Source organism: Hippopotamus amphibius, chromosome 6, assembly GCF_030028045.1.
Source record: "Hippopotamus amphibius kiboko isolate mHipAmp2 chromosome 6, mHipAmp2.hap2, whole genome shotgun sequence".
NCBI classification, from domain to species: domain Eukaryota; kingdom Metazoa; phylum Chordata; class Mammalia; order Artiodactyla; family Hippopotamidae; genus Hippopotamus; species Hippopotamus amphibius.
Genome location: NC_080191.1, coordinates 41,435,399 through 41,457,771, shown reverse-complemented (window position 1 = coordinate 41,457,771; position 22,373 = coordinate 41,435,399). Strand labels below are relative to the sequence as shown.

Sequence of the window (22,373 nt, the reverse complement as noted above, 5' to 3'; positions counted from 1 at the left end):
ACTCTCCCCAGACCAGCTCACTTAGATGACCAGGAAACAAATGCGTGGAAGAAGAGGTTATTTAGCAGTGTGATGTCACACACATACATGGCACCTGGAGTCTGTATCTTGGCATACAGGTCTTACCAGTCCCCAGGCCTGGGGGTAAACCAGTGGTCCGTTTCTCCCACTTCTACTCTGGAATTTCATCATTGCTAAAGAGAAGCACAGAACTGTGGTGGTCGTCTCTGTGCCATATTTGATGCCCAGCCTCAGCGAGGCCCGTCGTCTTGATTATCTTTTTGTTTCCTCCTGACTGACTCCCTGCCCCGTTCTTTACAGTGCCTGCTCACAATGAGGTCCACGTTTCTCAGGCTCCTAACCTCTTACTCCAGGCTCACTTTGTCTCCGTGCTTTCTCTGTATTTCTGTTACTTCCCCTTCCTTCTCCAGCTGTTTCGGATCTCAAAGACAGACGTGCCCTCCTTTCTGTGGCCGACGTCGCCACTTGTATTTTTGGTCAGTTTCCCCACCCACATTGTTCTAGCCTCACTCAACCAATGATCTGCATCCTCACTCCTCCACCCCTTTGCTGTCTTCACTGTTTATTCATTTAACACACACATATTGAATGCCTGCTCTTTTTCCAGGCACTGTGGTAGAATGTCCTCTGGATGGTGTAATGGTAAATTAAACAGAAATAGTCCCCCCACTCACAGAACTTACAGCTAATGAGTGAAAGTAACTGTAATTAATGAGTCATAAACCTAAACACAAGCAGTGAAGGGAAGCTGTGAGGCCTTGTGGTGAGAAGTGGATGGGTTAGTTTTTGTAAGGGGTGGGGGGTGGGGGTGCAGGAGGATACATTTGAGGCATTAGAAACAGCTTGTGCAGAAGCCCTCAAGTGGCCAGAAGTGCTCATCAGAGAAACTGGAAAACCAGCTGGTCACAAGGGGAAGGGACAAGGGATAAAGCACGTGATGGAGGGAGGGACCACTTCCAGCAGTTTACAGACCCTGTAAAACAATACTGCATAGGCCAGCATTCTGGGTCACTAACCCCTCTGCTTTCTCCTGTTTCCTTAATGTTTGTGACAGTGCGCTTACCTCTCCTGTTCCTCTCTCATTCTCTGGCTTTGCCTGCCACTGTAATACAAGCCTTCACCACAGTATATGTTGCATCTTTTCTTGTTTGTTTTTTATTTCTCCCTAACTTTTTTTTTTTCTGGATTATCCTCTACCCCTGTAATGTCAGATATCACTTTGGTATTTCAGATGTATCAAATTCTACATTCTTAACCCTGGCTCCTGTTCTGAATCCCCCAAGTGCATTTCTAACTGCCTACCAGAAATTTTCACATAGATATCATTCTGGAATCTCTAGTCCAATATGCCCAAAACCAAATGCATTTTTAAAAATCTGATTTTTATCCTTTCTACTCTAGTGTGTTAATGGGATCATCATCTGCCTTCACCTTTAAGGAGTTCTCTCTTGAAAGAACAGACAGTCAAACATTGGGGGGTTTCACAGCCTAATAGTCTCAGTGTTTTGATACGAGTTTTATAGGAAATGCAGGAGAGCAAATAGAAGTGGCCCCTGACCTAAACTTAATGAGGTCAGGAAAGGCTTTCAAGAGGGGTTGATTCTAAATTGAGTTTTATGAGAGGAAGAGCCTTCTAGGCAGACTGAACAGATACTAAGGTATGGTCCACGGGCCACCACGAATACTTCATCATGGCTGGAGCCTAGACTGCAAAGATAAAAACAGAAAGAGCTGAAGCTGAACAAGGGGACAGGATCAAGAAGATCCTTGTAAGGCTTGTTAAGGAGCTGGATTTAGTCCTGAAGATATTGGGGAGCCACTGAAAGACTTAAAACATGGAGGATGGCATGATCAAATCAGTTGTTTCAAAAGCTCATTCTAGAAGCTCTGAGAAGACTAGGAAAGAAAAAAAAAAAGAAGCAGTACTGGAGGAAATGAGACCAGGAGAGGCTGTTGCAGCAATCCAAGCCAAACACAATGGTTGGATTTGGTGACGAAATCCATGTGCAGGAAAGCAAGCAATCTAGGTTTCTAATGTGACCATCTCGGTGTGTAAGAACAGAAGGGAACGTCAGTGTGAGATGCACTGTGTGTAACACCTGTGCGGCAGCCAGCGCAGTGGCCGTGGGGCTCAGGAGAGATTTGCTGAGCACTCAGACTTGCGAGGTGGTTCTGATGGAGATGTGTGGTTCCGAGTGTGTTTTCAGAAAAACTGCCGTATTTACAAGACTTGCTGAAAATTAACAAAATTGCCAAATCATTTTGAAGAAAACTGAAGATCAGGTTCAGGGTATCGATTTGGAAGCCACTAGCATACATATGCAGGTCAAATCCTTGGGAACAGAGGAGTGTGGAGAATGAAGAGGACAGAGGGTAGAAGGCATTAAGGGGCACCCGCTTTTTAGAGTGCACGGAGGGGGAGGGGCCTGGGAGGGGTGATGCTGTGGAACAGCCCCCAGCCCCAGCCTGTGGAGGTCTCCGTGCTCCCATTCTCCAGTCTTTACGGCACCATTTACCTGCCTACTGGAGGTACCTTCCTAAAAGAGGAATCAAGTCAGGTGATTTACCGGCTCAGAAATCTTAGTTGATGCTATATTTGTCTTTAAAGTCCAAATCTCATATGTTTTAATCTAGCTCTCATCCCTCAAAGATTGAATAGAAGTTCCCACCTACTTTTCTTCATCTCCCAAATCACCCTCCTGAGCATGCTGCCCTGCAGACACAGAACCTCAGACCTCTGCTTACCCCATTTTCTCCAACTGTACGGTTCCTGTGCTTACTCCAACCATCAGAATTTCAGCTTATCCCTTAGGGGAGATCCTATATGCTCCCGCTTCTGGGAATCCTTCTCCAAAGCCTCCAGTTGCAATTCAAGGCTTCTGTTCCTTTATAGCCGCACATTTTTTTTTTCCTTTATCATAATGTCGATCTCCCTCTGCCTTGTTGGTTGTCTCCAGGCCTCTCCCCGTTAGAGTGTAAGCTCTTGGAGCCTACTTAGCTTTGCAGCCCCAGGGCGTGTAGCAGGTGCTTTGCCCGTGGAGTCTTTCCGCTAAGTATTTGTTGTTGTTGTTTTTAATAGGCATAATTAGAACCCCAAACTACACATCATGAATCAAGGTGAAGGCCTTTATTTTTTGTCTTAGTATATTTACAAAAACTGCATCTTAATGCAGAGGGGTGTTTTGCCCTTGAGAAAAAGCATAATTGGAGTACTTAGCGTCAAATACAGCTCACATAATCAACAATGAATCTAAAATCAAAGAGTCAACAGCAAACTTTTATGAGTATTTAAAATCATAAAATTATGCTCCCGAAAACGTAATTTTAGCAGCAGAGGAAACCTGAAAGAGTTTATCTAGTCCAGTAATTTGTAAACTTTCCTCTGTAGAGGCCCTATTCCTCAGGGCTCGGGGGCGGGGGGTAGGTCTTGGAAGGTAATGTTTGCCAGGCCACCAAACCCAGCTGCACATAGAGAAATTCTACTTTAAAGTGCTTGTAAGTGAGGCTTTCAAACAAAATTGTATCAAAAAAGAGTTTTAGAAAAAATAAATTAATTAAAGCAGGAAAAAGAAAGAAAAAGAGTTATGCTGTTAAATCAGTTTGAAAAGCACGATTGTAACCTTCAGGCTACTTTTGTGATCTGGGTGACTCTGGGCCTCCATTTCCTCATCTGTAAAATACAAGGATGGTGCTATGATAGTTCATGCCTTTATTCTAAGCACCTCCTGTACATTTTCAAGTGAGAAAAAGGACCTCAGGAGAAGTTAAGTGGCTAACTCAGGCCACATAGAGAGTTAATGACAGAACCAAGATTGGAATTTAACCAACAGCCCTGGTTGTTGGGCTTTTTTCCCTCTTTCTCTTTTTAAAAAATTCCTACAAAGTGGATATTAAAAAATTGCAGGTATTAATTCTTTGGAAAAGGTATATATCAGGAGGTATGTAAATAGTATGTAAAAACAGAGCTATACTGTGTCATAAATTTGCCTTATTTAAAGCTGGTGTGCTACTACAACAAACATCGATTGAACATCTACCTAATTTTACATTCATTCTTCAAGTTTATAGAAGTATTTGGGTGATTTGTTTGCATGGCCCATTCCTCTCTTTCAAAGTTATTTATGCGTTGTTTCTTCTTGGTAAATCTCCATGTAATCAGTGGAGGCTCTGAAAATCATTCCATTAATCATTCCTGTCATGTTTGTCTCACTGCATCTAAACTTAAAAGCATCACTACGAAGTCGTGAGGGTTTGGGAAGCAAGAGTCTCTAGATTCTGATCCTTTCATTCATCTCCTTTGCTCTGCTCATCTTCCTCTCTTCATCCCCTCCTCTCCAAATCAAAGGTATCCATGAAGAGGAAACGAAGTCACAAAACAGCTGAGAGGTGTGTGTGGACAGGAGGGAAAGAAGGGCAGTCATGCTCCTTGGCCTTGATGGTGGGGGGTGCTTATGGGCTGATTGTCTCATAGCCTTGGGGGCTTTTTTGTTTAAAGATAAAGTGAAACAAAACAGCTCACAGAGACACCTCCTTCTTCCCCCTCCTTCTGCCTCCATGCGTAACTACCCATATGGCGCGCTGCTGCTGAGACCAAGGAATGAGTGAGTAAAGGTGTTTAGAAGTGAAGTGTTGGTCCTAATTAAATGTGTCCTTTTACAAATCAGTATCAAAACTTTGTAACGTGGATCCCCTACTAATTTGTGATTCGTAGGATTTGAACACAGGTTAAGCCAACCTTTGCATCATGAAAAAGGAGTTGGATATGCCTGCTACAGAAATGCAGTAGTAATACAGCGGGAAACAGGGCAGGGACCACATTTAACTTGGTTAAGACAGACTTTATGAGGACATCACAGCACCCATTTCATATGGAAAGACTATTAAAAACAGGTTTGGTAAGACCTGCACGTGGCAATATGTTGTTACTCGTTTATCAGGGTCACAACAAGCAAGAAAAAGTAACACCGACTTAACAGTGATGTGTAATTCAGTCTGATTTCTCTTCCCTCAGCCTCTGGAGCAGGCCCAAATTCTGATTAAGCCATTATGTTAGGTTTTTTAATCCAGTAGTTTTACAACATTTCATGTACAATTGGCCTTCCTTATCCACAGGTTCCGCATCCAAAGAGTCAACTAACCATGGATTGAAATTATTTGGAAAAAAATTCCAGAAAGTTCCAAAAAGCAAAACTTGACTTTACCATGCTGGCAACTACTTACATAGCATTTACATTGTATTTACAACTATTTACATAGCTTTACATCGTGTTAGGTATTATAAGTAATCTGGAGATGATTTAAAGTATACAGGAGGTTGTTAGGTTATATGCAAATACTACACCCTTATATAAGGCACTTTAGCATCTGCAGATTTTAGTATCTGTGGGGGTGGGAGTGTCCTGGAACCAAATCCCCCTTGGATTCTGAGAGCCAGCTGTATATACATGTATTTAAGGTAAGATGTTGCTCTTGCCTTGGGCAAAGAGATAGAAGTAGTACTTAGGCAATGTAAAAGAAGCCTCTTACCTTTAATTTGATTGTGATGTTTGGAATTTATTTCATAAGTCTGGGGAAAACTGAAGAAAATCAGTTATAATTGATGCTTTCTGAGAGGTTTTGATGACTTTCTTCAGCTCTGTTGGCTTGAGGGCAAGTAGGGCAGGTAGACTGTTCTGCAGTCTGCCTGAGTCCTTGAATTTGTTTTTTGTGTTTGTACTTTTTTCCCCAAACACATTTTAAATGAGTCAGATCATCTTCAAATAATTGAGAAAAATCAAAGATTGTTTTTTTTTGTTGGTCTTTGAAATAAGATCACTTGCTACAACATCCACCTTTCACCACTAAGTCTCCTTGTCCTTTAACTCTTGTTTTTATTACATGCTTGATTTAAAGCTATATAGCTAGCAATAATATCACATAATTATAGTCCAGAAAAGTACAAAATCCTCTTGAAATCTTTATGATAAGAAAAGTAATACTTGTTTAAAGGTACTCTGTGCCAAATCTTGCTGAAATCTGATTGTGAAGGAGGAAATCTAAAAAGGCATAACAAGTTTCAGTAAAGATAAGACTGGGAAAGCAGTAGCTACTCAAAGAAGTTAAGACTGAAAGAGAAAGTTGTACTCCTTTTCTTTCATTTCATTTTGGTTTTTTGTTTTCTGGGGTTTTAAACATTTAATTAGGTGGATATGGTAGATCTTTTTCATTTGTATGTAATTCAAAACTTTAACATAGTAGCAATTTATGTTTTCTATGTGAATTTTAAGTAGATCCTTTCCATAACATGCAATTATCTCTAAAAAAAATTCTCAAGCCTATTTTATAGCAAGATTAAGTTGATTTCTAAAATACTGTTTCATATCAAACACCATTTTTCCACAGTATACTTTCATTTGGAGTTAATGTTCAAACTCTAGAGGAAACATCTAACACTCAGTATAATCTGGCACCCCTGGCAGTGTTTATTTGATTTCCTCATGGAGGTGCCATTAATACAACAGACTGAGCAAATTTTTTAGAAGATTTAAAGAGCTTGCAGATTCAAAATTTTACAGAGTTCAGTGAGTATCACCATGAAAACTTAGAGAGTACTGACAAGATTACAAAGGAAAGATGCAATGCTGAAAGGTAAATTTAGAACTTACATAGTAATACACAGTATTACTAAATTAATTCAGGCTGATTCACAACTGACTCTCTTTGCCACACACGTGAAGGCTTACTTCATTTACGAAGAGCGCTTAGCCGATCTGGAGAGCTGTTTCCTTGCTTTTCCATGGGAGTGAATACATTATGCTGGCAGACACTTGTGTTCAGAACAGGCATGCTCTCTCCTCATTCATCCAGTTGGTGGATTTTCAGCATGTGAATATTGCCTGTGTTGTCTTCTGTGATTTGTGACTTACTCTTTGTTCTTCTTTCACAGCAATCATTCAAGTCCCAGGATTTCAGACTGGGCTCAGAGTCTATGACACAGTAAGCAGCTCTTCCTCCTAAAAATTTGCAGTGATAAATAGTTGTTGCTGGTTTTTTTTTTTTAAGGACAATTTCTCCATTTTCCTCTTCATAACATCACACTAAAAAATTATGAAATGCCTATTTCGAGGCATTAAAGAAAAAAACTAACACCCAAAACATTATCGTTGTATATTTCTTACAAGTGCCTAATGTATTTGAGCAATTTTTGAAGTTTTATTTTAAAAGATCTCTAGGAAGTTTTTGTATTTTTTTTTGGGGGGGGTACTTGCTATATTACTGAATAACATAAATAGAAAATCTCTCTTTTACCTCAAAAAAAATATCAAAAACCTTTGCAAAGTACTTCTCAATTTTTTTTTTATTGCAGATTATTTTGTACCTAGTTTGAAGCCCAAACTTCATATATACACATCACAAGCAAACTGTCACATGAGTGTAACAACCCTGAACAGCTCAGGTATCTGCTGTGCCCTCCCATCCCACCACCACTGTCCCCACATTGCGTGCATGTTTATCCACATGTGCACACAGAGAATCCCTGCTGAATGTTCTTCAGGGAAGTATTTATTCAGGTTAACCCTGCTATACACTTTGACATTTGAAGAATATGTCTCTTCCAGTTCAAAACTTCTGATTTAAATGACACTCTAATTTACAGAAACTATCAAATAAAACCATGCATTATTTTATAATATTTCATTCTACAGATGAAAGACAAGCAGAATTTTTAAATGGCATTTCAAAGAGTCTCGGAATCATGACCTAGAAAATACCTTAGAAATTCTACATTCCTTCTGTTTTACAATCAAGGAAACTAAGGGGAAAGACCTTGTGCAAATGTCACAAGGCGCATTTATGTCAGCACTTGAACCTAAGTCTCCTGATTCCCAGACCACCGGGGTGTGGGTATGTGTGTTTTTTATACTATATTCAGTGTTATTAGGCTGCTTGGTAAGATGCTGTTTTGTTGTAAGTTAGAAAAAATCTTTCTTTTTGAGAGATAAAAATATATTGGTGATTATGTTATTATATATGGCCCTGTATTACATCAGAGCACACTCACTCACATTATCGCTGTTGAATCTCCCCATTTCCCTGCAGACCACTGCTCTGACCCCTCTTTAACGTGTGGAGAAATAAGAGCTTAGAGGTAGTAAGAGGCAGGCGCTGTACCAGAACACAGATCCTCTGTTTCCTGATCTGCCCTTCTTTCCATGCTTTCTCTCTGCCTGTCACAGGATACAAACACACATCCTAGGTCTTTCAGGTTTTTGTTTTTGTTATATCTGCCAGGTATATTTTCAGTTCCAGTCTCTGAACAATTGAAATTTTACATAATAGTTGATGCTATAATGACTGACTCTGAGGAGTATATACTCAATGACAGATCACACATATAAAAAATACACTAGATCAGTGAGGACAAACTCTGTTTCAGTAACCAAAAATGACCATATTTTAATTATGGAAACAGTGCTTTCTTTGAACATTTTAATAAAATTTTTAGAACTTTTACCTAACACGTGAATGAAAGATTCTGTAGTCACTCTGACTACTTTGGGTGTGTATTTTCATGTCATACAGAGGTTCATACAATGCTCTCAGATTAAAATTCAGAAAAGCCTCAAAAAACATCCCAACTTGTTTCTAAGGCTGTCAGGGTCGCTTGGCTTCTCTTTTTGAACACAGGGCACTGAAGAAGCTTCTGAAAATAAATTTTCATGAGAAGTTCAGATATGTCTAAATGCTCAAGTTCATCTAAAACCTTTGGGCTTTCCCTATACTCATAATTTCTTAGAAATAAGGATGAATTAAGATACATTTCTCATGACTTAAAAACTGTAGGCGAGTTGAAGGTGGAAATACTATAGCCCAGCATGTACAAAGAAGTCATTTCTTTATTTCTTTACTTTACTTAAATGAGTCCATTGTACCCAAGTAAATGGATAGAGGCTGATTTTTTTGTTTCTTTGCAGCCTTGCCATTCAGTTACTAACATCTGCTTGTTAGTTGGTTGACCAAACTATGTAAATGAGCCACATAGGACTGCCTCTCACCACTTTCCTCTTGAATTTCTTGTCTCATTTATACTTTTTAATTTCTTTTAGAAATGTCAGTCACTTCTGTGCAAACAATTTCTACACATTTTAATAAAGCTACACTCTCTTTTTAAGATACCAAGATGAAACTTTTATAGGTTAATTTAAAGGTGTTTTCTTGAAAATCTTACTTTTACCTTTTGTATCTTATGCCCCTGTGATGTTACAATCTGCTGCCCAAGTCAGAGTTTATAATGAAGCTTCTACAAATATGTAGAAATCCATAATTAGTATTAGTGTTCCCTAGTTATTAATATATTTTATCTTGAGTTTGTTGATTTTTAAAAAATAAAAAAACATAGAATGTTTTATTTCATTAGCAGCTTTGATCAGAGAGAAGTTAATTCAGGTGGTTAATAGTATTAAAGGCCTTTATTTGTGAACATTCATATATGAACTGAATGAATGAATGAAATCTCCTCTTTATGTAGTGCAGCCATAAGTGTTAATTCCAAGTATCTGATCTCTCCTCCACTATATATTTTTCCATCTTTATAATAATCCTATTCCAGACTTCTTCAGTTTCTTCTTTTCATGAGAAGAAATTAGTTTACCTTTTTCCTCTAAAATACCCTACAACTTGCTTTTTTTTTTTTTTAATTCTTCCTTTGAGTATTCATTTTTCAGCCTTTTCTCATCCTCCCATTCCCCGCCCTTTCTGAAATCTAAATTATCCATTGTCAGGTGTGTGACATCACAGTGTTCTTTATACATTCAAAATATGTTTTTTATCAGATACATGATTTGCGGGTATTTTCTCCCAGTCTCTTTTATGTCTTTTCAAAAAACAAGCTTTTTCTTATTTTGATGAAATTCAATTTGTCAATTTTTTTCTTATATATATCATGCTTTAGTGTAGTATCTAAGAAACCTTTGCCAAAGTTACAGAGGTTTTCTCCTATGTTTTCTTGTAAAAACATATAGTTCAAATTGGTTTCATATTTAAGTCTAAGATCTGTTTTGTGTTAATTTTTTATGTGATATGAGGTTTGGATCAAAGGGTTTTGTTTTGTTTTGTTTGCATTTGGATATCCAGTTGTTCCAGCATCATTTGCTGAAAAAAAAATAATGCCTCAACTGCATGCAGTCTTTGCACCTTCATTGAAAATCAATTGTCAGTATAAGGATGGGTCTGTTTCTGGACATATTCTGATCCATTGATCTACTTCTGTCTTTACACCAGTAACACACTGTCTTGATTACTGTAGTTTTATAATATGTCTTGGAATCAGGTATTATTGGTCCTCCAGTCTTGTCCCTTTTTTTTAAATTAAGTTATTTATTTAGTGCCTATGTTGGATCTTCATTGCTGCACACGGGCTTTCCCTAGTTGCGGCGAGTGGGGGCTACTCTTCATTGTGGTGCACAGGCTCCTCATTGTGGTGGCTTCTCTTGTTGTGGAGCATGGGCTCTAGGCATGCAGGCTTCAGTAGCTGTGGAGCGTGGGCTCAGTAGTTGTGGAACACAGGCTCAATAGTTGTGGCTCACAGGCTGTAGAGCACAGGCTCAGTAGCTATGGCACACAGGCTTAGTTGCTCCACAGCATGTGGTATTTTCCTGGAGCAGGGGTCAAACCTGTGTCCCCTGCATTGGCAGGCGAATTCTTAACCACTGAGCCACCTAAGAAGTCCCTTGTCCTTTTTTAAAGTTGGTTTAACTTATTTAAGGTCCTTTGTATGTCCACATGAATTTTAGAATAAGTTTGTCAGTTTCTACAACATAGCCTTCTGGAATCCTACTTGGTATTACCTTGAATCCAAAGATAAGTTTGGGGAGAATTGACATGTTGACAATATTCAGCCATCTGACTCATTAACATGAAATATTTCTCCATTTATTTAGGGCTTCTTTAATTTCTCTCAACACTGATTGTTAGTTTTCAGTGTATAAGTCCTGCATGTATTTGGCTGATTTATTCCTGCATATTTCATTGGTAAATGGTATTATCTTTCAATTTCAGTTTACAGTTGTTTGTTGCTAATTGTTGTACATTGATCTGATATTATGTCACCTTACTAAACTATCTTGTTAGTTTTAATAGCTTTTTTGGTAGATTTCACCAGGTTTTCTATATAGACAGTCATACATATAAAAGCCAGTTTAACTTCTTTCCCAATCTGGATGCCTTTCCTTCCTCCCTCCCTTCCTCCCTCCTTATTGCACCAGCTAGAACCTCCAGTACAATGTTGAATAGAAATGATGAGAGTATATATTTTTATCTTCTTTTATCCTTAAGGGAAGTGAGTGGGAAGGCATTCAGTCTTTCACCATTATATATCATCATAGGTTTTTTTAATAAATGCCCTTTATTCCTTCATTTCTTAGTTTGCTGAGAGTTTGTATCGGAATAGATGTTGGATTTTTGTCAAATGCTTTTTCTGCATCTATTAAGATAATCATATGATTTTTCTTTTTAAATGTATTAATATGATAAATTACATTGATTTTTAAATTAAACCAACTTTTCATTCTTAAGAATAAACCCCAGTTAGTCATGGTGTGTTATCCTTTTTATAAATTGGTGGACTTGACTTGCTAAAATTTTATTTAGAATTTTTTGTATTTTGTTCAAGAGAAATATGGGTCTATAGTTTTATTCTCTTGTAATGTTGTAGTCTGGTTTTGCTATCAGAGTAAGCTGGCTTCATGGAATGAGTTGAGAAGAATTCCTTCCTCTTCAGTTTTCTGGAAGAGTCTGTGTAGATATGATACTACTTCTTTTGTAATTTCTATTTATTTATTGATATTCTCTATTTAATGAGATGTTGTTCTTATACTTTCCTTTAGTTCTTTAAATGTGGTTTTCTTGAGTTCTTTGAATGTATTTATGGTAGTGGATTTCAAGTCTTTGTCTAGGAAAGTCCAATGTCTGGGCAATGTCTGGGCTTCCTAAGGGACAGCTTCTGTTGATTACTTTTTTCCTCATATGGCCCATACCTTCTTGTTTCTTTGCATGTCTTATAACCTTTTATTGAAAACTGGGTATTTTCAATGATGTAATGTGACAACTCTGGAAATTAGATTCTTCCCCCTCCCCAGGACTTGGTGGTGGTGGTACTTATTGTAGTTGTACATGTTTGTTAACATCTCTGAACAAATTCTTCAATTCTGTAATTGTAATGTTTCTTCACAGGAGCCTCTGCTCAGTTAGATTAGCAATCAGCTAATAATTGGAAACAGATTTCCTTAAACACCTGGAACCAGTAGGTCCCCCAGTCTTACTAGGTAGGGGTTCTGTGTGTGCTATGCACACCTTCAACACCCAGCCAGGCAGTTGAAACCTCTGTCTTAGCCTTCACTTCCTGTTGGAAAAGAGTCTTAAGGTCAGTCAGCGGTGAGGGTTTAAGGCCTTCTTAGGCCCTTCCTGTGCATGCACACAGCCCTACACATGTGTAAGACCTTCTAGACTCCCAGGACTATGTCTGAGCTTTTCAAAATCCCTGTAGACACCTTATTCCCCAGCTTTTCCTTTACAGCTTTTAATTAGTCAATTGTTTGCCTACTGTTATCCACCCCTTAGGCCCCCTGAAGTTAGTTGCCTCACAGGGAAAAGGCAAACTCTGAGATAGGTCAAATGCAGACAGCCTTACAAGTGGTGTCTTCCAGGAAACCACCAAACAGGTCAGATAATGACAGTTCCTTGGCAATGAGGCTTTGAAAGAGCTCCAACCCTGTTCTATCCCTCCAGTGGCTGCCAATTTGCTGGCTTTCACCATAAATGCACGCTCTTCTTTTTCAAGGTACCCACAGAGACACACAGAGGGGAGGATGGGATAAGGTCAAGTTAAAGTGTCACAAAGCTCACTATTCTTACCGAGTGTCAACCATTCTTCTTCTTTTTCTTTTTTTAAGATTTATTTTATTATTTATTTATTTATTTATTTTTAGCTGCATTGAGTCTTTGTTACTGCACATGGGCTTTCTCTACTTGTGGCAAGTCGGGGCTATTCTTCGTTGCGGTGTGCAGAGTTTCTCATTGCGGTGGCTCCTCTTGTTGCAGAGCAGGGACTCTAGGCACGTGGGCTTCAACGGTTGCAGTGCATGGGCTCAGCAGTTGTGGCTCGAGGGCTCTAGAGCACAGGCTCAATAGTTGTGGCGCATGGGCTTAGTTGCTCTGTGGCATGTGGGATCTTCCCAGCCAGGGATCCAGCCCGTGTCCCTTGCATTGGCAGGTGGATTCTTAACTGCTGTGCCACCAGGGAAACCCAACCATTCTTCTTGAATAAACATTCTCCCGGCTACTACAAGATAGTGGCTAATTTCCAGAATCTGAAAAAAGTTGATTTTAACCATTTTTTCCAGTTTTCTCATAGGTTATTTGGAGAAGAAAATTTTCAGAAGTCCTTACACCACTGTTTTTTGCTGATGTCACCCTTTCTTCAAACGTTGGGTGGACTCACCAGTAAAGCTATCTGGGCCTGGAGTATTCTTTTATGGAAGATTTTTAACTACAAGTTCAATGCATTTAATACAAATAGAGCTGTTAAGGATACCTATTTCTTCTTATATAGGCATTGATAATTTGTGTCTTTCAAGGAACTTGTCCATTTCATCCAAGTGGTTGAATTTATTGACATAACATTGTTCATAATATTCCCTCATTATCTCTTTAATACTAATATAATCTGTGATAATGCTGCTTCTTTAATTCCTAGTGTTGATAATTTATTTCTTTACTCTGTTTTCCTCAGTCAGCCCGGCATATGATTTATCAATTTTATTGAAAAGAACAAGCTTTGTTTCATTGATTTCTCTTTATTGTTTATTTATTTTGTTTCAGTGATTTCCATTCTGATCTTTATTTCTGCTTCTTTTGGATTTAATTTGTGCTTCTTTTTCTAGATTTGTTAGGTGGGACTCGAACCATGTTTAGTCTCGGACTAATTATTCCTAACTGCTGATACAGATTCCTTTTGGGTGTTCTACCCCATGCCCTCTGAGTTGTGAGGTTTTCCATCCTGGCTGATGGAAATAGGTACTGTCGCTGGCCTCAGGAAGTTTCCTCAGCTGTATATTCTCACCTGTACTCTGCTGAATACTTAAAGGGAACCCTGTGAGTCTTCAAGTTCTCGCACTATGAAGCTCTCTTCTCTCTGGTGCTCTGTGAACTATAACCTACCTGGTCTCCTCAGACTCCTCGCACTCATTCAGGGAGCCCTCCAGGCTCCACTCGGAGTCTGCACAAGCTCCCTGTGCTGTGGCCTGGAAGCTCTCAAGGCAGTAAGCTGGGCAGCCATAGGGCCCATGTCATTTATTTTCCATTTCTTGGTGTCATTTTCCTTTGTTGCCTATCATTCAATGTCTTGAAAATTGTTTCATATGTTTTGTCCAATTTTTTTGGTTGTTTTAGGTGAGCAGTAAATCTGGTCGCTGGTACTCCATCTTTAAGGCAAGCAAAAGTCCAGATGTTGTATTTTTCAGGGTAGCTTTCTGTTAGATTGTATGTACATTATGAGAAAGAAAAAGTGGAGAGGATCACACCGTCTGATTTTCCTACAGTAGTCAGGGAAAGCCAAAGATGTAAGACAGCATTTAAGTCTTAAAAACTATGTAGAGACAGGGTGAACAAAAAGAAAAGGACCTAGAAGTCAGAAGGACAGCAGGAGCTAAGGCAATTGCATGGAAGTGCTGGGAATACCCTGAGGCCAGCTGGGTACTCTGTGGCTGAAACAGGGTGGGGTTGGGATCGGGGAATGCGTAGACCAAACAAAAGTTTTTTTTAATTGGGCCTTCCAGCAAGATACAGTCCAGGTCCACTGTGTCTGTAATTTTACCGGTTGCCCAAATACAAAAAGATTTTACAGAAGTGTAGATTTCTTATTTCTTTTAAAGTTCTGGACCACAGCTCCACATTCTTTGGTGGCTTCTATCCACTGGAGCTGAGTTAGTGATTGCCTCCCGTTAGGTGAGTCATCCACTGTCCAGTTTAGCAGAGTCCTGTCGTATTATCTATCCCTGGCTTGCTTCTCCTTGCCACCCTGGCATCCAGACATTTGAGTTTTTACTTTAATGCTTCGGTGTAAGTTCCCTGGAGATAGGCAATAAGTTATCAATGCTTTTTGCTTCAGAGCTCAACTTTTCCTTTCTCTCTCATCATTTTCCTCCTTTCTAGACATACTTTACTTGTTCTTTCATCTTTGTGACTTCTAACCTTTCTCCTTCTCAGTCATCTGACTTCATTTTATTTACTTACACATCTCTGTATTAGTCTTAGACTATAACAATACCCCAGGCTGGGTGGCTTAAACAATGTAAATGTATTTTTTCATAGTTCTGGAGGCTGGAAATTCAAGATCAAGTTTCCAACAGGGTTGGTTTCCAGTGAGGCCTCTCTTCCTGCCTTGCAGGTGGCCACCTTCTTGCTGTGTCCTCACATGGCCTTCTTCTCTGTGCATGTGTGGAGAGAAAGAGCACTCTGGTGTCTTCCTCTTCCTGTAAGGACACCATTCCTGTGGCTTAGGGCCTCACCCTTATGACCTCATATAACTTTACCTCCTTAAAGGCCTCATCTCCAGATATTTTCACTTTTGGGATGAGGGCTTCAACTTGTGAAAGTTGAAGTCCACAGCAGTCACTGTTCAGTCCTCCTTATTGCCTGATTTTGAATTCTTGTACCTTTTTCAAGCTCTTCTGTGATGTCTCCCACCATTCCTGGACATCCTAGAAAGGAGACACTGCCTTCCATTGTTTGAACTTCCCTTTTTTCATTGTTTTTTTATTTTCTTTTTTCTAATAATTTGCATTACTGAACACTCATCCACAAAATATTTGTTCTCTATTTGTTACTCTATCTCAAAATATTTGTTACTATTACTACTGAACCGTTTGAAAAGCTGCATTCCCCCTCCCACAGGTCAGGATATCACTGTTTTCTTATGCATAAACTTCTTCACCCCTGCTTTGTCATTGAGGAATCTCCTGCACTTTTACATACGCGCGCGCGCGCACACACACACACACTTTTTTCTATTTAATTTAACTAAAACTTTCTGGTTTTTCCCAGGCAGCTAATATTTTTCTGAAAGAAGTAAAACTTACTTTACTCTTGTCCCTTCATACGTTAGAAAGGAGCCCAACCAGCTAAGGGTTATTGTCTCTATGTTATTTTCAGCAACTCCCCGCCCCCCACCCACATATATAACCACTCATATGGTCTGTGAAATATTGTTCTCAGATCCTCCCATTTATCTCCCCTTCTTATTCCCACTGCCACGTCCCTAAATCAGAGCCCCATTTGAGCTGCTGCAGCAGCTTTCTCACTGGCTCCTTGTCTCGGATCTTCCCCTCCTGCAGCTCTGAGGTGAGCAGAGAACAGAGCCATGAGGACCAAGGACACATCATGGATACGCAGGGGGAGAAGAATGAGCAAACTGACCGAAAAGTCACCCTCATAGAGGTAAGAGGAAACCAAGAGACAGTCATGTCACCGAGTCAACTGGAAGGTTCAGGAAAAAAGCATGGTCAACAAGGACAAATGTCAAAGAGAGCAGAAGTAAAATAAGACCTGAAAAATGCCTTGGGATTTGCAACCAAGAGGCTGTTTGTGACCTGGGAGAGAATGGTTTTGATGGAGGGTCCTGGAAGCATGAATCAGATTGTCTCTAGCCCACAGGGAAAAGACCTATCAGAAGAGGCTACTTCTCCCAGAAGTTGGACCTTCAACAGAACGAAAAAGCTGGGCAGAAATTAGGGGAAAACATGGGATGTGGAGAAGATCTTTATACAGGAGGGAATGACAAGAATATTTATAACCCCAGAGCAAAGAGCCCCTTGAGAAGACCCAGTCAAGGTATAGGATAAGGGGAATAATTAAAAGAGTAGCATTTCAAACAAGAAGGCACGGCTACTTTTTCCACTGAGAGAGGCCAGTGGGGCAAAATGCGTTTGAATGATGATGTTTTCTGGTGAGAGATAAAGGATGAGGACAGGAAAGGGCTTTCTAAAGAAGGCAGACTCTGTTTTCTCTAAGTGAAGTTTGCTGAAAGTGAAATGTGAAGCTTTATCACGTACACTTTTATGAAATTGATACTTAATGAGAATTAGATTAAAAATTTTCATAAGTATTTTTAGATTTTGATTGCAAAAAATAAAATCTCATTATACAGAAAGGTTGTAAATCAATAGTGTTATAATCATGGGTGTTAAGGAATGACTTTTTATCATGAATACCAGAATCAGAAAATATGTTTTGAGATAGGTTTTTGGATCTAAATAATAGAAACTTTAAAATCATTTATGTCAAAAAGAAAAAAATGCCATAAACAGAATCTAAAAACAACCAATAACCTGGGATCAGGAAGAATTTCACAAAATATATGACAGATAAATGGTTAATAACCCTAACATATAAAAAGCTCTAAAAAATCAACATGGAAAAGAAGTATATCAATAGAACTGGCAAACGGGGTGCATAGGACATTCTTAAAGGGAAGATATATATATATACATATATATATATATATATATAGCAATCAACATATGAAAAATGTCCAATTACAGTGATCAAATTAATAGAAATTAAAACAATAAATAAGATGGTATTTTTTGTTGTTGTTTTTGAAACTTTTTTTGGGGGGGGGTACACCAAGTTCAATCATCTGTTTTTATACACATATCCCCGTATTCCCTCCCTTCCTTGACTCCCCCCTCCTCAAGTCCCCCCCACCCTCCCCGCCCCAGTCCTCTAAGGCATCTTCCATCCTCGAGTTGGACTCCCTTTGTTATACAACAACTTCCCACTGACTATTTTACAGTTGGTAGTATATATATGTCTGTGCTACTCTCTCACTTCGTCTCAGCTTCCCCTTCACCCCCTGCCCCCTCCCAAACCTCGAGTTCTCCAGTCCATTCTCTGTATCTGCGTCCTTGTTCTTGTCACTGAGTTCATCAGTACCATTTTTAGATTCCGTATATGTGAGTTAGCATACAATATTTGTCTTTCTCTTTCTGACTTACTTCACTCTGTATGACAGACTGTAGTTCTATCCACCTCATTACATATAGCTCCATCTCATCCGTTTTTATAGCTGAGTAATATTCCATTGTATAGATATGCCACATCTTCTGTATCCATTCATTTGTTGATGGGCATTTAGGTTGCTTCCATGTCCTGGCTATTGTAAATAGTGCTGCAATAAACATGATGGTACAAGTTTCTTTTGGGATTATGGTTTTCTTTGGGTATATGCCCAGTAATGGGATTACTGGATCATATGGTAGTTCTATTTGTAGTTTTTTAAGGAACCTCCAAATTGTTTCCCATAATGGCTGTACCAACGTACATTCCCACCAGCAGTGCAGGAGCGTTCCCTTTTCTCCATACCCTCTCCAACATTTGCGGTTTCCAGATTTTGTGATGATGGCCATGCTGATTGGTGTGAGGTGATACCTCATTGTGGCTTTGACTTGCATTTCTCTGATGATGAGTGATGTTGAGCATCTTTTCATGTGTTTGTTGGCCATCTGCATGTCTTCTTTGGAGAAATGTCTATTTAGGTCTTCTGCCCATTTGTGGATTGGGTTATGTGCTTTTTTGATATTAAGCTGCATGAGCTGCTTGTATATTTTGGAGGTTAATCCTTTGTCCGTTGTTTCATAGGCAATTATTTTTCCCATTCTGAGGGTGGCCTTTTAGTCTTGTTTATGGTTTCTTTCGCTGTGCAAAAGCTTTTAAGTTTCATGAGGTCCCATTTGTTTATTCTTGATTTTATTTCCATGATTCTAGGAGGTGGGTCAAAAAGGATCTTGCTTTGATGGATGTCATAGAGTGTTCTGCCTATGTTTTCCTCTAGGAGTTTTATAGTGTCTGGCCTTACGTGTAGGTCTTTAATCCATTTGGAGTTTATTTTTGTGTATGGTGTTAGGAAGTGTTCTGATTTCATTCTTTTACATGTAGCTGTCCAATTTTCCCAGCACCACTTATGGAAGAGGCTGTCTTTTTTCCATTGTATATTCATGCCTCCTTTGTCAAAGATAAGGTGCCCATATGTGTTTGGGCTTACTTCTGAGTTCTCTATTCTATTCCATTGATCATCCTTTCTATTTTTGTGCCAGTACCATACTGTCTTGATCAGTATGGCCATGTAGTATAGTTTGAAGTCAGGAAGCCTGATTCCACCAACTCCATTTTTCCTTCTCAAGATTGCTTTGGCTATTCGGGGTCTTTTGTGTTTCCATACAAATCGTAAGATTTCTTGCTCTAGTTCTGTGAAAAATGCCATTGGTAATTTGATCGGGATTGCATTGAATCTGTAAATTGCTTTGGGTAGTACAGTCATTTTCACGATGTTGATTCTTCCAATCCAGGAACATGGTATGTCCCTCCATCTGTTTGTGTCGTCTTTGATTTCTTTCATCAATGTCTTAAAGTTTTCTGCATACAGATCTTTTGCCTCCTTAGGCAGGTTTATTCCTAGGTATTTTATTCTTTTGGTTGCAATGGTGAATGGGAGAGTTTCCTTAATTTCTCTTTCTGCTCTTCCGTTGTTAGCGTATAGGAATCCAAGAGATTTCTGTGCATTAATTTTGTATCCTGCTACTTTACAAAACCCATCAATTAGTGCTAGCAGTTTTCTGGTAGAGTCTTTAGGGTTTTCTATATATAATATCATGTCATCTTCAAAGAGTGACAATTTTACTTCTTCTTTTCCAATTTGTATTCCTTTTATTTCTTTTTCTTCTCTGATTGCTGTGGCTAAAACTTCCAAAACTATGTTGAATAATAATGGTGAGAGTGGACACCCTTGTCTTGTTCCTGTTCTTAGAGGGAATTCTTCCAGTTTTTCCCCATTGAGAACAATGTTGGCTTTTGGTTTTTCATATATGGCTTTTATTATGTTGAGGTGATTTCCTTCTATGCCCATTTTCTGGAGAGCTTTTATCATAAATGGATGTTGAATGTTGTCAAAAGCTTTTTCTGCATCTATTGAGATGATCATATGGTTTTTAATCCTTCAGTTTGTTGATATGATGTATCACATTGATTGATTTGCGTATATTGAAGAATCCTTGCATCCCAGGAATAAACCCCACTTGATCATGGTGTATGATTTTTTTAATGTGCTGTTGGAGTCTGTTAGCTGGTATTTTTTTGAGGATTTTTGCATCTATATTCATCAGTGATATTGGTCTGTAGTTTTCTTTTTTTGTGGTATCTTTGCCTGGTTTTGGTATCAGGGTGATGGTAGCCTTGTAGAACGAGTTTGGGAGTGTTCCTCCTTCTGCAATATTTTGGAAGAGGTTGAGAAGGATAGGTGTTAACTCTTCTCGAAATGTTTGATAGAATTCGCCTGTGAACCCATCTGGTCCTGGGCTTTTGTGTGTTGGGAGATTTTTAATCACTGCCTCAATTTCCGTACTTGTGATTGGCCTGTTCATGGTTTCTATTTCTTCCTGGTTCAGTCTTGGAAGATTGTATTTTTCTAAGAATGTATCCATTTCTTCCAGGTTCTCCAATTTATTGGCATATAGTTGCTTGTAGCAGTCTCTCATGATGTTTTGTATTTCTGAGGTGTCCGTTGTTACTTCTCCTTCTCCATTTTAATTCTGTTGATTTGCATCTTCTCCCTTTTTTTCTTGATGAGTCTGGCTAATGACTTATCAATTTTGTTAATCTTCTCAAAGAACCAGCTTTTAGTTTTATTAATTTTTGCTATGGTTTCCTTCCTTTCTTTTTCATTTATTTCTGCTCTGATCTTTATGATTTCTTTCCTTCTGCTCACTTTGGGGTTTCTTTGTTCTTCTTTCTCTAGTTGTTTTAGGTGTAGGTTTAGGTTGTTTATTCGATAATTTTCTTGTTTCTTAAGGTAGGACTGTATTGCTATAAACTTCCCTCTTAGAACTGCTTTTGCTGCGTCTCATAGGTTTTGGGTTGTTGTGTTTTCGTTGTCGTTTGTTTCTAGATATATTTTGATTTCCTCTTTGATTTCTTTAGTGATTCCTTGGTTGTTTAAGAGTGAATTGTTTAGCCTCCATGTGTTTGTATTTTTTGCAGTTTTTTTCCTGTAATTGATATCTAGTCTCATGGCGTTGTGGTCTGAGAAGATGCTTGATATGATTCCAGTTTTCTTGAATTTGCTGAGGTTTGATTTGTGACCCAAGATGTGATCTATCCTGGAAAATGTTCCATGTGCACTTGAGAAGAAAGTGTAGTCTGTCGTTTTTGGATGGAATGTCCTATAAATATCAATTAAGTCAAGATGGTCTAATGTGTCATTTAAAGCTTGTGTGTCTTTATTTATTTTCTGTTTGGATGATCTGTCCATTGATGTAAGTGGAGTGTTCAAGTCTCCCACTAGTATTGTGTTACTGTCGATGTCCCCTTTTATAGCTGTTAGCATTTGCCTTATGTATTGAGGTGCTCCTGTATTGGGGGCATAGATATTTACCATTGTGATATGTTCTTCTTGAATGGATCCCTTGATGATTATGTAGTGTCCTTCCTTGTCTCTTTTGATAGTCTTTACTTTCAAGTCTAATTTGTCTGGTATGAGTATTGCTACTCCAGCTTTCTTTTGACTTCCATTTGCATGGAATATCTTTTTCCATCCCTTTGCTTTCATTCTATGTGAGTCCTTTGGTCTGAAGTGGGTTTCTTGTAGGCAGCATATAGAAGGGTCTTGTGTTTGTATCCATTCAGCCAGTCTGTGTCTTTTGGTTGGAGCATTTAATCCATTTACATTTAAGGTGATTATTGACTTGTGTGCTTCTATTACTATTTTCTTAATTGTTTTGGGTTTGTATTTGTAGGTGTTTTCCTTTTCTTGTGTTTCCTACTTAGAGAAGTTCCTTTAGCACTTGTTGTAAGGCTGGTTTGGTGGTGCTGAATTCTCTTAACTTTTGCTTGTCTGGAAAGCTTTTGATTTCTCCCTCAAATCTGAATGAGATTCTTGCTGGGTAGAGTATTCTTGGCTGTAGGTTTCTCTCTTTCAGGACTTTCAGTATATCCTGCCATTCCCTTCTGGCCTGCAGATTTTCTGTAGAGAGGTCAGCTGTTATCCTGATGGGTTTTCCCTTATATGTTGTTTGTTGCTTTTCTCTTGCTGCTTTTAATATTTTTTCTTTGTGTTTAATTGTCGTTAGTTTGATTAATATGTGTCTTGGTGTATTTCTCCTTGGGTTTATTCTGTATGGGACTCTCTGTGCTTCTTGGACTTGGTGAATTATTTCCTTTCCCATGTTGGGGAAGTTTTCCACTATAACCTCTTCAACTATTTTCTCAGACCCTTTCTTGTTTTCTTCTTCTTCTGGGATGCCTGTAATTCGAATGTTGGTACG

The 22,373-nt window shown here is 38.8% G+C and overlaps 1 protein-coding gene across 14 annotated transcripts in view; it reads left to right on the top strand.

Annotated features, from left to right (window-relative positions):
- AHI1 (Abelson helper integration site 1) overlaps positions 1–22,373 on the top strand; it is a 209,768-nt gene that overhangs the window by 174,269 nt on the left and 13,126 nt on the right. For 6 of the 14 annotated variants that reach the window (XR_009054263.1, XR_009054264.1, XR_009054262.1 and 3 more), the window contains 2 exons: positions 6,947–6,996; positions 16,392–16,494. The exons of 1 other annotated variant lie outside the window; for it this stretch is intronic. Coding sequence is in view for 6 of the 13 variants with exons in the window: in XM_057738523.1 (XP_057594506.1) it covers positions 6,947–6,996; positions 16,392–16,494 (153 nt within the window). In the remaining 7 variants the exon portion in view is untranslated. Of the gene's footprint in view, positions 1–4,366; positions 4,408–6,946; positions 6,997–7,706; positions 7,906–16,391; positions 16,495–22,373 lie in introns of those variants that run through there. 7 more of the 14 variants (XR_009054265.1, XR_009054266.1, XR_009054267.1 and 4 more) reach the window with 7 other exon arrangements.